At 41.7% G+C, this 15886-nt stretch overlaps 1 protein-coding gene across 2 annotated transcripts in view; it reads left to right on the top strand.

Moving 5' to 3' along the window:
* The window catches only part of ADAMTS17 (ADAM metallopeptidase with thrombospondin type 1 motif 17), a 197411-nt gene that overhangs the window by 30723 nt on the left and 150802 nt on the right, over positions 1 to 15886 (top strand). For both annotated transcript variants that reach the window (XM_066592863.1, XM_066592862.1), the window contains exons 5-7: positions 2541 to 2624; positions 2827 to 2981; positions 4153 to 4196. In XM_066592863.1, coding sequence (XP_066448960.1) covers positions 2541 to 2624; positions 2827 to 2981; positions 4153 to 4196 — 283 coding nt within the window. The remainder of the gene's footprint in view (positions 1 to 2540; positions 2625 to 2826; positions 2982 to 4152; positions 4197 to 15886) is intronic.

Raw genomic sequence — 15886 nt, 5'->3', positions numbered from 1 at the left:
GTCAAAGAATTGATTTGTGCAAAATGATCATCCATTGGCAGAAGAATGAAATTGACTTCAGATTGAGTTTATTAAAGGAATTTGTTATCAAGTTCATGCTGCCCGAAGCATAAGTCACACAATATGCACTGTATGCAACACTGCACCATGCCAATTATAAGGAAATGGTCACCATGGCAGGTACGCAGCCTTTTCCATGCATATGTGTTCACCTTTATCATATCTGAATATTGTGTTACAATCTGCTTTGTTTGTTGCTCCTTGTTCAAGTGTGACGATCCCATCTCCCCCACGCTGTTAGAACGAAATATATTTCTGTAGATTGCATTATTGCCATGCAATGTGTGTAATATTTATTTAGACTTGTGCATATCTATAACATAAGATGAATGTTCTATTTAAATTCCATAGCGGCTATTTTCAAAATGTCCACAGAGTAGAGTCTCTGGCCGGAATGTCTTTCAAGTTTGTGGCTTTCCCATAGGCCAGTGTGATATCGCCCAGTACACATAAATAAACTTCTATTCTACAAAGGCTTAGAACTGTTTTGCATGACCATAAATGAAAAAGGCCTAGAATATTTCACCCCTTCCCAAGGATTCATATCTGTCATTTGATTCATGCCATTCTCTGCTGCATGGTGTAAGATTTCCTTTAACCTGTAACCCCTACAACCATACAACATATTTAGAATCTGCGGTTTTGTTCTTCATGAGTAATAGAAACATTTGTGATTTACATAACGAGGTTTATGAATAAGAAATTAATTCCAAGTCCCATTTTTAATATGAGAAGAATAATATTTGTTTTGCAGAGCAATCAAAGTTTGTTTTTTTTTTGTTTCATTTTGTTTTTGTTTTTTTTTCCCTAAAGTTTTAGATCTGACCTGAATCATTTGGCAGGTGGATTTCACAGTTGTGCTGTACCCAGTAGCAGTGAGTGCAAACCACTGTTCAATATTGCAGGAGACTGAAGTTATAGAATGCACCAGAGATGCTCCATTAGCTATTTAGCCAGCGAATGTGTCTGCTGTATTCTTGTATTTCTTTTCATCCACAATGGTGACTACTCTTCTGTGGAGGTATCCAGCATAGAATGGATCAACTGCCCCTTGAGGGGTGGAGACTAGAGATGAGCGAACGTACTCGTTTAGGGCGATTTCGCAATCGAGCACGGCTTTTTTCGAGTAACTGACTACTTCAGCGAAAAGATTCGGGGGGTGGCGTGGTGGAGTGGGGGGTAGCAGTGGGGAACAGGGGGGAGCTCTCTCTTCCCCCCCCCCCCCCACTCCCCTATGCAACCCCCCGCTCACCCCTGGCGCCCCCCGAATCTTTTCGCCCGAGTAGTCAGTTACTCGAAAAAAGCGGTGCTCGATTGCGAAATCGCCCTAAACGAGTACGTTCGCTCATCTCTAGTGAAGACCATCCTTGTAAATTGCTTGATAAATTAAAGACTGCATAAGCCTGAAATGTGTAAGCAGTCATGAGGCCTGTATCTACTGTTATAGTAACATAGTATGTAGGGCTTAAAAAAGACACATGTCTATCAAGTTCAGCCTAATAACCTGCAATGTTGATCCAGAGGAAGGAAAATTAAAAAAAAACATCAGGTAGAAGCCAATTTTCCTCATTTTAGGAGAATGGTGGGTAGGAATCCTATCAGTGCTATAGTCTCGCTGCTCTTACAGTAAAGAACCCCTTTCTATGTTGGTGAAGAAACCTTCTTTCCTCTAGATGTAGAGGGCGCCCCCTTGTTACAGTCACAGTCCTGGGTAAAAAAAAAAGATCATGGGAGAGATCTCTGTATTGTCCCCCAATTTTGATAACCTCCCTGGGTATTGTAGTCCACCCATTCCATTTATTACTTTAGTTGCCTGTCTTTCAACCCGATGTAGCTATGATATGTCCTTCTTGAGTACCGGTGCCCAAAACTGTACACAATATTCCATTTGTGGTCTGACGAGGGACCTGTAAGGAGGAAGAACAATGTCCCAAGACCTCTTTTGATGCACCCCATGGTCCTATTTGCCTTGGTAGCAGCTGCCCGACTCTAGTTGCTCCTCTTAAGTTTACATTAAACTAAATCCCCAAGTCCTTTTCCATGTCCGTGTCGTGTTCCCCAGTGGTTTCCCAGTTAGTGTGTAATGGTGACATGTATTCCCCTGCCCATGTGCATAACTTTACATTTATCAGTGTTAAATCTTATTTGCCACTTTTCTGCCCAAGCCTGCAACTTATCCAGATCCATTCGGTAACGTGTACTGTCCTCTTGTGCTAATTACTTTACACAGTTTTGTATCCTCTGCAAATATTGATATCTACCTGTACAATCCCTCTCCAAGGTCATTAATAAATATATTAAAAAGAATAGGGCCAAGGACTGACCCCAGTTGTTCCCCACTAGTAACTGTGACCCAATTAAAGTATGTACTATTGATAACCACCCTCTGCTTTCTATATTTGCTATTAACTATGAGTATCTTTTCGCAATTTTTCATTTACCTATGATGACTAAACTTGATTTTTATTTTGACCATGCAGGTCTACAATATGTTTCAGCACCAAAGCCTAGGAATTAAAGTTAACATCCGTGTCACCAAACTCGTTCTGCTCCACAGCCGCCCAGTAAGCTTTGAATGTCAATAACATATTAAAATGTTTTTGCAATGGCAATAAGCATGTTTCATTTTACATACTGTAGCAAATGAAGTATTTAGTAATTGATATATACCCATATTTGGGGTATACTACAGCTGAAATTTGTAGTAGCGCATCATGGTGCTCTGATTGGAAAATATTTAATGAATATATCTTTCCATTGTTGTAGACCAAGCTCTCCATAGGCCATCATGGAGAAAGGTCTTTGGAGAGTTTTTGCCACTGGCAAAATGAGGAGTATGGAGGACCTAAGTACTTGGGAAACAATTACGTACCAGGAGCCAAAGATGATGTACCCGTCGATGTAGCTGTGTTTGTGACCAGGTATGGAGATCGTCTCACATAATGAAAAGTTCTTCTTTACTTGTTTTCTGTCTCTTTGTTGCTTTCATTGTTCAGTATAGGCTTGATATACAAAATGTATACTTTAATGAAGTGTGTTGGAAATGGGGATGTTGCTAGGGTTTTAAAAAGATGAAAGGCCCTTCCCCAAGACAGTGCTTGGATACTTTTGGCTCAGCAGTATACTGTCCCTAGATACTAATTTTATAGAGATCTTATCATTGAAAAATTTTGAAGAATTTAGTCACTAAATAATACCTCCACACGATGATATTTGTCTGCCATGATGATCAATAATACCACCCTAGAGTGACTAAGTAGTAGTGAGATACTGCTCCAGTTCTACATTATCGCTCTGCTGAGAGTATAAACGTACTGTATGTACAATTAAATCCAGTGACTCACAAGTAAGGTCTTCACTGATTAAAATCATTCACTTTTACTTTTGTTCTCCATCTGACCCAGTCCACCATCATGATCACAACTCATCTCTGCAAAGCCTGCTTCCTGTATATCTTTGTCTTTTCGCTTTTGCAGTATCCTACTGGATCTTTACATAAACTTCCTTTTCAACTTTTAACATTGCCCTCTTGCTGCAAAAATAGTGCCACACACATAGTGCTCCTAAAAATAATCGTGCCAAGCGGATAATAATTTAAATTTTGATAGTGCTCCCCTAAGTGCTCTACACAGTAATGGTGCCACCACACAACAATATTGCCTCTTTTGTGCCCTACGTATGGTAATGATTTTCCACTCACTGTTCTGATGCCCCGTTAGTACCCCATTCACAGTATTTGTGCACCTAAAAGTATTGGTATATGTATTCATTTCGCCTACCATATTGATACTGCCCTTTGGAGCAGACTGATCTACATACCTCTACCCATCCATTAGCCTACTAAACACCGGAACTGAATCCCAGGTGCCTGCCTGTGTTGAGCTATTGATAGCAGAGCTGACTGCTCCCTGCTCCACCATTGCATTCAACTTTATATGTTTCCAGGGAACAAAAGTAGAATTGGCAAAGGTGCTCACCAGAGGATCCGGGACACCCGTGCATATGACCTGAATGCCCAGTGCTAGTGAGATACTTTGAAGTAATTCAATGTTATTGATTGATTATGATTACACTTTCTTTTTTTTCCCGCAGAACTGACTTTTGTGTCCATAAGGATGAGCCCTGTGACACGGTTGGTAAGTAAGCAATGAAGCATCCTTTACAAATTCTTTCTGGAAGGCTCACATGAAATCTTGAAACTTCTTGTTACAGCTTGCAATGGAAGTATGATGTACAGTCTGAGTATGACTTCAAGCACAATGTAATAAAGTACATACATATTTTCTGCAATTGATGACTATCAGCTAATGAGAGTATCATTTATGCAGTAATGGTCTCTTTTATATAGCATTGGAAATAGTTCAACCTGAGCCTATGTGGATTATGCTTTAATGCTTTCAGCTTTTTAGAAACTATATACTATATTGTGCTCAGGTTTCAAAATATACACTGTAAAGCAGAGATATATCTGTCAGATGCAGCAGTGTTATCCCCCCCAATTTGCCACAATGGTATAATATTGTTAGAGGCCTCATATCTCTAGAATAGCCCTGTTACTGCTCTGTATGAAACAGAGATGTAATAAAGCTGTATGCATGAGCCCCTAGTCATGAAATTAAGACCACAAGGCAGATTTTTATTACAGCTCCTCACATTGCAGATTTCGGGACTTCTGTGTGAGGCAAATTCCAGTCACACCACAATTTAAGTTTTGAGTTGACTTAAAGGGAATTTGTATTGCTGACGTACCCTTATTTTACGGGAGGTGGTGAGTTCTCCTTCATGGAAGTGTTCAAACAGAGGCTGGACAGACATCTGTCTGGGATGATTTAGTGAATCCTGCACTGAGCAGGAGGTTGGACCCGATGAACCTGGAGGTACCTTCCAACTCTACCATTTTATGGTAATGAGCGCTGCGCCTGCAGTTGTCAGTCAGGCACTACGTTGGGGGTCGAAGAGATCTGCCTCCACTCTGTACTCTGTTTTGCTAGTGCAGAAGGCACACACGCAGCTGATTGGCCAGGGTCCCAAAGGGTAGGCCCCAGTCAATCTGCTATTGATGACCTGTCCTGTGCACATTTCCTGGAAACCTCTTTTTTACAGAATTACAAGAGAATGGGGGAGAACTTGCTGATCATGGGGGGGTCTCACCGCTGATACCCCCACCAATCCCGACAATAGGGGTCCCATGTTCTGCTCCTCCTCACTGCAGGCTTACTGTACTCTATGCAGTGAAGAGAAGAATGAATGGCTGTCACTCTATTCATTTTCAATGGGATTGCCAGAAATATTCGAGTGGGAGGCGCCTAGGTATTTCCTTCAGCCCCACTGAAATGAGTGGAGCCCCAACCGAGCATGCTAAGTCAGTGCTCCATGCAATGTGACATCAGTGTAGGTAGGAGAAACATCCCTGCAGTGACAGGTAGAGGGGTACACGGGTCGCCCGTTCTCTGCAATGACAGATTCACCGATCAGTGGATAGGGGATAATTTGTAATTTTGTTACAACCCCTTTGAATTGAAGATTGAAAGAGTTTTTCAAGAGCTAATTATATTTAATATTTAATCATGAGTATTTTTATTTGCATATTCTCACAAAACATGATGTTCTATGCTGACTTAAGTCTATGACTAACATTGATGCATGTCAACATTTTCTATATAATAGATTATGACCTAAAAATTACAGGTATGTTCACACGTGGCAGATTTGTTGCAGAAATTTCTGTAGCTGTTCTATACATCTAAATGAAAAAGACCTTTCTCCAGCTGCGCTCTATTGCAGGATCTCAAAAACGCTTAGGGAATGAGCTACTATCACAACCATACACAGTAAGCCAACTTTTATTCCCAATACAAAGGTATAGCATAAAAAAATAGGGTAAAAATACCTCTAATGACAAGTATGCAAGTATACATCTAAATGACATTTGTTAAAATCAATGCACCTGCTTCAACAATACATCCTCCATGTTCGTTTTGTGCGTGCCTATAGTATATCCCAGTTGTACCTTGATCATGGATTCAATTCTCAACATTTGGGAGTTTGCATGGTCTTCACAGGTTTGGATGTCTTCTGAGCTCAATCTAAAGATCTATTCTTGTTCAGTATGTTCTACAGCAATCACTTTGGTCTGTATCCATAAATATATTGTTGCCCCTTTTCCCATTGCTGGCCTAAAGCCTTTCCCATCCCATTTCCCCCATAGTCCAAACCCTATATGGCCCCTTTTGAATCTTCCATATACAAATGGGTCTCCATTACTTAAGGGGTTGTCCCGCGAAACAAAGTTGGGGTATACACTTCTGTATGGCCATATTAATGCACTTTGTAATGTACATTGTGCATTAATTATGAGCCATACAGAAGTTATTCACTTACCTGTTCCGTTGCTAGCGTCCCCGTCGCCATGGTGCCGTCTAATTTTCAGCGTCTAATCGCCCGATTAGATGCGCTTGCGCAGTCCGGTCTTCTCCCTTCTGAATGGGGCCGCTCGTGCCAGAGAGCGGCTCCTCGTAGCTCCGCCCCGTCACGTGCCGATTCCAGCCAATCAGGAGGCTGGAATCAGCAATGGACCGCACAGAAGACCTGCGGTCCACCGAGGGTGAAGATCCCGGCGGCCATCTTCACAAGGTAAGTAAGAAGTCACCAGTCGCGGGGATTCGGGTAAGTACTATCCGTTTTTTTCTTTAAACCCCTGCATCGGGTTTGTCTCACGCCGAACGGGGGGGCTATTGGAAAAAAAAAAACCCGTTTCGGCGCGGGACAACACCTTTTTAAGTGGTAATTCAGAAGTCTCAACAGAACGAATGTTTTTGGTTAAAAAGTTTCTGAACATTTACGCACATTGTGGTTTGTATTATGGTTTAGGATAATTACAATTTGGAATCTCTCAAAACTAATAGACTTCTTGCCATCACTGCACTGTACACGTATAGTGATTTGTGGAAAACACTTGCCTCCTGCACTGTACATGCCCAATGAAGAACGGGCATGAGTTAATCTTCATTTTTTTTATTTTTTATTTTGAGGCGATATCTTGGGGCTTTGGAAACATATATGTTAGTTTTCCATGGTGTTATAGTCTCAATTTACAAGATTTGCCCTGGAACCCATTAATATTATAACTTGAGTGGCTACTGTACACCTGGTCATACCACCAGCTTTTGGTTCTAGGCACCAACATGATTGCATACGAACATAATACATATAAGTAGAAGAATTTTAGGAAAGAAAGAAGGGGAAACAAGGAGGTAATATTTCAAAGGCAGGCTCTCACCTGGTTGTGCTGAGAATGATCACAGCCATATGAAATTACTCTGCGATTAATAACGCAGTGGTGATCCTGTTCACGGGAGCTGCAAACCTAATTTCTGCTCTTGCTGGCCGGGTTCCTTAACTTTGAACTCACACCGGACCAATATCCTAGATAGTGCAAACATAACCAGGAGATAGGCCTCCTGATGTCTGAAGAAGAACTTACTCCAAGGTTGAAACATTTTGACTGTGTTAGATAATAATGATCAATCTATATTTTTAAATTCAACCTAAGGTTTTGTTCGCGCGAGCGTATATCGGCTGCCGTTTTCACGTCCGGCCTATATACGCTACGATCTGGGAGTTAAAACTGGTGAACAGGCGCACAAATCTAACATTTATTCGTCTGTTCAGACGGCATGGGCCCCTGGCGGATATACACCGAGGCCGCCGTGCCGTCGCCCCTTCCCTCCCCCTTGCCGGCTCACCTCCAAGCTCTGCCCCATCCTGCCTCCTCCCATTGCTGGCTGAGGACAAGGGACAGGGGTGGAGCTAAGCTCCCGCCCCTTGTCTGCAGCCAGCAATGGGAGGAGGTGGGACAGGGTGGCGCTTAGCTCTGCCCCCGTCCTGCCCACTCCCATTGCAATCAGCCAGAGGGGAGAAGAGAAGAGGGAGGGAGTTTAGCAGTCATACTGCTAAACTCCCTCGCACCTCCCTTCTCCGGCCGCTGTCATTGGCTCCCATAGGAGCCGACGTATTCCGTCCCAAAAGATAGTTCCAGAACTATCTTTTGTGCCCGACGTTTAAACGCCTGGCGCTATGTTGGCCTATAGGAGTCTATGGGAGCCACCGCCATATTCCAGCCAGGAAGATAGTTGGTGTAAAAGCTTTTATGCCACGCTAATACGCCCATCTGAACTGATGCTTTGTAAACCAATGCATCTGATGGGTAGCGTATATCGGACGGCTGTGAAAGCGCGGCCAATATACGTTCTTGTGAATAAAGCCATACTGTTATACAGTGGCTACATATCACTTTTGCTTAAGTTTTTTGCTGGCTAGAACTTGTGAACCCCATGAGCCATGGTAAAATCCCAGGAATATTGCAACTGCGGAATCAACCTTGCAGTGGTCACAAGAAGTATAACACAGCAACTTTTTTCCAGTTGTCACAAGGTCACTTCAGTTTTTTTTAAATAGGATTTCAACGCAACCCGATTGTGAGTCACCATGGAATTTAGGCCTTACTTTGCATTTAAACATGTGTACCCATAATATTTGTAGATGCTTCAAGCAGCATTTACTTAATGTTCATCTACTAACACACTGTTTGATAATGTGTTTAAAAGAAAGAAAGAAAAAAAAATAAATATATATATATATATATATATATATATATATATCCAACTCCATTCTCATGTGTGCATTACATATTGTAGAGCTCCAGTTTTAGTATGGAGTTACACTATTTAAGTTCTACGTTCCCTATGAGTGGAGATATTTCCATGACATTCCAGTGGAAGCTCTTAGTAATGCCTAATTCAGATGAAGTCATAGACCAGTTATATCCACCCAACTTATTTTCACTGCCAGGCCAACATATGGAAGGAGCCACTAGCTGATCATCTTCCAAGAGGACGTCTACCATATATCTTAACCCTTTAACATAACTTGATAAACTTTTTGTAAGGACTACTAGTGTTTTTAACTTTTAATCTCTTTGTAAGACAAAAAAATACTACACTTTCTGATCTCTGGATAAAACTTTGCAGCAATCATCTCACGAAGTCCGCCTTCACACAGGCGATTAAAATCGTGCGATTCGAGAGTGAGTAAAAATGCAGAATTCTGAAACCAATGATTTTCAATGGTTTCCTTCACATTAGCGATGTTTGCACTGATGTGATGGTGCGAGGAAAAAAAAATTGCAGCATGCCCCATCCATCATTCTGCGTTTCTCTTTTTTTTTTATTTATTTTTTTAATCTCCCATGTTTTCCTACGCAGCCTCCTTTTTATCGCAAGTGCGTTTTTAATATTAGAAAGTCCTATTGACTTTCGCGCTAAAAAAAATCCCGCAATTTTTATCATGGGCGATAGCGGTTCTAAAAAAAAATTGCTACTTTGCACTGGGAAGAGACGGAATGCGCCTAAGATATAAAGAATTGTGCGCCTCTTCATATATTAAGCGCATTCTACGCTGACAAGGATAAGACAAATATATGAAGCGCCATTCTTAATAAATCTCTTGTGCTTATATTACATGCTGATTTTGGTGCAAATGTGGCTATGGGTTAACCCTTTGCATTGCATTGCAATGAAGGGATGAAATCCATGGAAAAACAAAGAAAAAAATCCACAACAGGTTTTCAATTCCAGAGCCCTGAAATCTAATTTTTTTCAGCGTAACTAACTTTTCTGTGGATTTTTGTTCACAGCAATAACAGGTTCCTATATTGTACAGCTTGGGAAACCAGGCATCTTACTGGCTTTGACTCAAAAAGCTACAGTGACGTTTTCCATTAAACATTGTGTGCCAGGGGCGTAACTAAAGGCTCAGGGGCCCTGATGCAAAAGGTGAGCTGGCCCCCCCCCCCTCTATCTGTACCTGTACCCGTAGCTAAACCATACTGCACAGAGACATAACTTGAAGCTTCTGGGCCCCAATGCAAAACCTGTAACAGGGCCCCCAACTATAGTGCTTTATTCATAGTACTGGGCTCCCTATATGGAGAAGAGGAGGCCTTATGGGCCCCCTAAGGCTCCTGGGTCCGGGTGCAACTGCATCCCCTGCACCCTCTATAGTTACGTGAAACCACTCTTCTGCCACTTCCTATCAGATGCTATTGAATGTGCTTAAAAGAGCACTTCTACAATTGTAACTATGTTATACTTGAGGGCTCCACCACCTTCTGACAGGGATTACACTATCTCTTCTATTCTTCTCTGCATGCAGTTTACAACCACCTAATCTTTTAAAACACAGAAGACCCCCTGGCAAACGAACAGCACCCAGCAATCTCGTCATGGGGTGGTCATTCGGTACCCTGGAACTCTGACCCGGGCATTTAAATGCTGCTGTCAGAAATTACTGCGGCATTTAAAGGGTTAACAACTGAGATCAGCGCGATGCGGGGGGGAAAAAAATCGCTCATGTATATGACTACTTTCAAAAGAATAGGGTTAATATTCGTACGAGATTTGTGCGTCTCGCAACGCACAAATTTCACACGGTTTTCTTGGCCTTGTGAAAGCAGCCTAACCCACATGTATTCATGCAGATTTTGCTGCAGACGGTTTTCTCACATAACGCATCACACTCGCAGGCAAACTTGTGGGTTGAAAAGTGCGATATTGGTCCGAATGGAGATACGAACTTGAGGTAAGTAATATAGATACAATTTATATTCCATTCCTCTGCAAGAAAATCCTGCACTGCCATTGACTCGGTAGATATCAATATAATAAGTGCCTATTTAGCTATATAATTGCCAACTTTTTCTAATTGCTGGAGCGATTCCAATCTTTTATACCAACAAGACCTTCAAACCCCTAAAACTGCTGATCAAGCTATATTATTTTAGAGGTTACACATGGATCAAATAAGTGTTAAAAGGAAAAATCACATAGCTTTGGCCATTTAAAATGTGATTATGATCATTGTGGTTTATACGTATTCAGCATATTTTATGTGACTGCAAAGAAGCTGTTTACATTGTCATTAATCCGCTGGATTTGAGGGTAAATGCTTTGCATTCCGCTACTGTCCTTTCGCGGAGTAACCTTGCCAGACCTTCCCAGAGATGAGAATGTCTGCAATCAGTTTGTATCACAGATGGGGATGATGTTTACAATCTAGTCCCGTGGAGGTAAATAACAAAAAATAATAAATCGTCATCCGCGCTCTCTTATCACCTAGTTTTGACTTCTGTGTGTAACATTTTGTGAAATGCTTTAGGGAACTATCATAACATTGAGAATCCTGAGAACTGAGGGGTTTGTCTCAGGAGAAATACAACCAAGCTCCTGTGTTTTTTCTTAGTAATTGCTATATTCCCCAGTGATTCTGTCACTTGGAAACTTAAAGGGGTTGTCTCGCGAAAGCAAGTGGGGTTAAGTACTTCTGTATGGCCATATTAATGCACTTTGTAATATACATCGTGCATTAAATATGAGCCATACAGAAGTTATTCACTTACCTTCCCTGCGCTGGCGTCCCCGTCTCCATGGCTCCATCTAACGCTGGATGGAATTGGTTGGAATCGGCACACATGACGGGGGCGGAGCTACGCGATGATGCGTAGAAGGGGCGGAGCCAGAATGCCGCTCATGCCGGGCCGAACAGATGGGAGAAGACCCTTCTGCGCAAGCGCGTCTAATCGGGAGATTAGACGCTGAAATTAGACGGAGCCATGGAGACGGGGACGCCAGCGCAGGGAAGGTAAGTGAATAACTTCTGTATGGCTCATATTTAATGCACGATGTATATTACAAAGTGCATTAATATGGCCATACAGAAGTACTTAACCCCACTTGCTTTCGCGAGACAACCCCTTTAAATATTTTTCAATAACTTTTTATAATTTTTGTCTGGTTTCCTATGAAAATTGATAAATATTCACCTTGCATGTTGCAAAGCAAGGTCTGGCTAGAGCATATGATGCGGATGGCCCCTTCCACATCCAAGCACTTTCTTGTATGTGCGTTTGCATATTGTTGAAGACATGTGCTAATGTGACACCGGTAATCCCAACAACCTGCCGCCATGCAGCGTCATACACAGGTAGCAGCCAATCACTGATAGGACCGCCCATTGGACTGTTCAGCTCAGAATGTATATAAATGAATAGGCTGCAAGTTATACTGAATCTTTCCCCATAAAACTATATATCAATCTGCTCAGCCCCTCCTGATCAATAATCTGATACCTGCGGTTTGGGCAGCCTGTTCCAGCTGACAGATTCCCTTCAATCAATATTGAATAAGAAAGGCTCCCATCGGGATCTCCCAACAGCATATTGGAACCGACAGATTTCTTTTAAAGGGGTTTTCTGTGACTTTAATATTGATGGCCTATCCTAAACATATTGATGGGTTATCCTAAACACAAGTCTTCAGTATTACATGATTGGTGATCCAGACTCCTGGCACTCTAATCAGCTAATTGAAGGGGCCTTGCCACTTGAGTGATCACTGTGGCCTCTTTATTATTTAGCGGGCACAGTGGTTGTGTCTAGAACTTTACTTGAATGGAACTGAGTTGCAGTAAGCTACAATACCAGGAACGTCAGTTACAAAATGTTCATTGCTCTCCAATCAGCTGATCAAGGTATCGGGTCTTCAAGCCCTAGAGATCTGATACAGATGGCCTATTCTAAGGACAAGCTATCAATATCAACCCCTTAACAAGTTACATCCGGGGTATGCAGGTAAATATGGAGAGGGATCAGTAGCCGATCCTGCTCCATACAAGACGGGTCCTGGATGTGTGTGATGCAGACACCCGCCCACAAGAGCTGCTATTAGTGCTGATCGTGGCTGCTAACTCTGTATATGCCACTGTCACTGCCGATTTATTCGGGGGCCCGACCTCTCCCCTGTGATCAAATCGCGGGTTGCCATAACAGCCAGAGGCCTTCTGAAGGCGCCCAGGGCCGCCATGAATGAATGCCTGTGGCACACCTTCACAGACTGTCTGTGAAAATGTGGTATAATGTAATATGCTATGGTATTACACTATACTGTATGAGTGATCAAACGATCTGAAGTTCAGGTCTGCTATGGGGACTAAAAAAAATAAAATCTAGTTTTAAAAAAATGTTCTTAATTATTGGAAAAAATCCCAAAAAGTTTTAACCCCACCCCGACCGTCCTTTTTCCATATCGATAATAAATGAAATAATAAAAAAAGCATATTGGATATCACAGTGTCGGTGAAAGTCCAATCTATCAAAGTAATAACTTATCTCGCACAGCAAATGTCATCAGGGAAAAAAAACAACTAGAATCATGCTTTTTTTTTTTTTTTGGGTCACCTAGTCTCTATAAAAAAAATATCAGCAATAGCAATCAAAAGTCACATGAACTCCAAAATGATACCAATAGAAACTACAGGATATCTGGCAAAAAAAATAACCCCTCACACAATTATCTCTAAGGGGTTAAAGTCTTGGAAAATCCCCTTAGGATACGTTCACACGTAGCGGAATTAGTGTAGGTTTTCGACTGCAGAAATCGGTGTCGAAAACTTTGGCAAATGGTGCGAATTTTGACCGGGATCCACAGCAGACTTTATCCCTTCAATTGAAAGGGTGAAATCAGCTGCCGAACTGCATGAAAAACTGCACCAAATGGATAGATATACCGCTGGATGGGTGAAAACTGAGCGATTAGTGATGGTCCAACAGCTGGAACCCCAACTAGAATAGAGGTCTCATTTCCCTTGTCCTCCACGTTGCAGCCCCTGCAGCAAGAAGGAAATACAACAGGGCGGTGGCCTTTCTTGTATACTGCTGCTCCATTCATTTTCAGTGGGTCTGACTGAAATAGCGGAGTGCTCCTATATATTTCCGTCTGACCCTTTTGAAATGAATGAAGCGGTATCGACGCAACCAGTGCACTGTTCAGTCACATTACTGCGGGTGGAAGAAGCTACCCAGAAGTGAGGAGAACAGGAGAGTGGGACCTTCCCTGGGACCACCACCAAACTATCAGTCTTCACCTTTCCAGTGGATGGGTAAAAAACATGAAGCAATAAGGCATTATTGCCAATGAATTATAGACCTAAAGGACCTCTCTGCCCACATGTGCTTGTATTCTCTGTTCTTCAATGGAAACATTTAGTTCAGCAAACCTTTGCCTTATCTATAAATGTAACAGGAATTCTTAGATCACTGGCCTCAATTTACATTAAAAATTTTTCCTGCTGGAAAATCTAAAATGAAGCAAAGTGATCTATGTATGTGTGTGTTCGTATAGGTTTATGAGCTGAATGCTATTAAAGATGACTCTATCCAGTGGAGTAAATGGAGCTTTAAAGTTAAGAGTCGGAGAACCCATTTGAAGGCCAACATTTGTATGCATGTACCTATATATACATGCTTTTATATTTATACAGTTAGCATAAACTAGTGGCATTTCATAGGTTAATAGGTTGTAATGGGGTGTGTAGCGCGGTGTTAAATACGGGTATTACATGGCTCGGTCTGGATGTCTGACTCTACAATTAAAACAGATACACAGCAGCTGCATTGTGACCTCAGTCAAAGGCACCATCTTTACAGCTGTCGGTTCACAGGATGTGGGAAAGTGTTATGACAGAGCTGTCAGAGAAGGGGGAACTCGGGTCATTCAGAAAGCCTGGTTGTAAGCAGGAGCTCCATGGGAGGGCGTCTAGAGATGGAGTCAGCTGGCAGCAACTACCTGTGAAACATTAATCTTTTTTTTCTTCTTATGTACAAGGTGTCACACCAGACTAGGGATAAAACCATGCAAGTTTGACTATGTTCATATCTGCGCTCGATACTACGTTCCAAACGTTTGGTCCAGATCTGACAAAATACTGCAGTGTAAAATTGGAAAGCATAGACAAATCTACATTGGTCAAATACATAACAAAACATAAAAAATAATGCAGGACAGAGGCGTAACTTGAAGCTCCTTGGCCCCAATGCAAAACCTGTAACAGGGCCCCAAACTATAATGCTTTATTCCTAGTACTGTTTTTGCTAACTGTATAAATATAAAAGCATGTATATATAGGTACATGCATACAAATGTTGGCCTTCAAATGGGTTCTCCGACTCTTAACTTTAAAGCTCCATTTACTCCACTGGATAGAGTCATCTTTAATAGCATTCAGCCCATAAACCTATACGAACACACACATACATAGATCACTTTGCTTCATTTTAGATTTTCCAGCAGGTTTTAATGTAAATTGAGGCCAGTTATCTAAGAATTCCTGTTGCCCTATATGGAGAAGAGAGGCCTTATGGGCCTCCAAAGGCTCCTGGGCCCGGGTGCAACCGCATCCTCTGCATCCTCTATAGTTACGCTCCTGATGCAGGATGATATCAAAACAATATAGTCCATTCCTCCTCGAGAAACTGTCAGCAGCTGGTTATAGCTTTTTCTTTATCTGCCATGTTCAGGTAGTGTAGCCAGTATTCCTGTAACTTTGAACTTGTGAACTATGCTTCTAACTGTATCTCCAGGAACACTCAGTGCCTTTGCTATCTTTTTGTATCCTTTTCCTTATTTGTGAAAGGCAATGATCTCTTAACTTTTTGGACCACTGTTTTGACTTGGCCATATTTCCAACTTGCAATCAAATGCCAGTCAACAAAGCCCTAGCCAGTCCAGGTATTTGATGTGATTTTATCTCAAGCACACCCGTTCCAACCAATGAAGCACTTTATTAGTTACATCAGGTGTGTTTGAAATAAGACCTGATTTGAAATGTGGATTCTATTCAGAGGGTTGTATAATTGTGAGACTGTAGTAGTGACTAAAAGTAGCATTTTTTTTGTCCAGTTTGGAGAAACCACTTGTTATATTAGTTGTATTCA

Source organism: Eleutherodactylus coqui, chromosome 2 (genome assembly GCF_035609145.1).
Source record: "Eleutherodactylus coqui strain aEleCoq1 chromosome 2, aEleCoq1.hap1, whole genome shotgun sequence".
Lineage (NCBI taxonomy): Eukaryota > Metazoa > Chordata > Amphibia > Anura > Eleutherodactylidae > Eleutherodactylus > Eleutherodactylus coqui.
The sequence above is the reverse complement of the archived record's forward strand: the minus strand, read 5'-3'. Positions and strand labels throughout refer to the sequence as shown.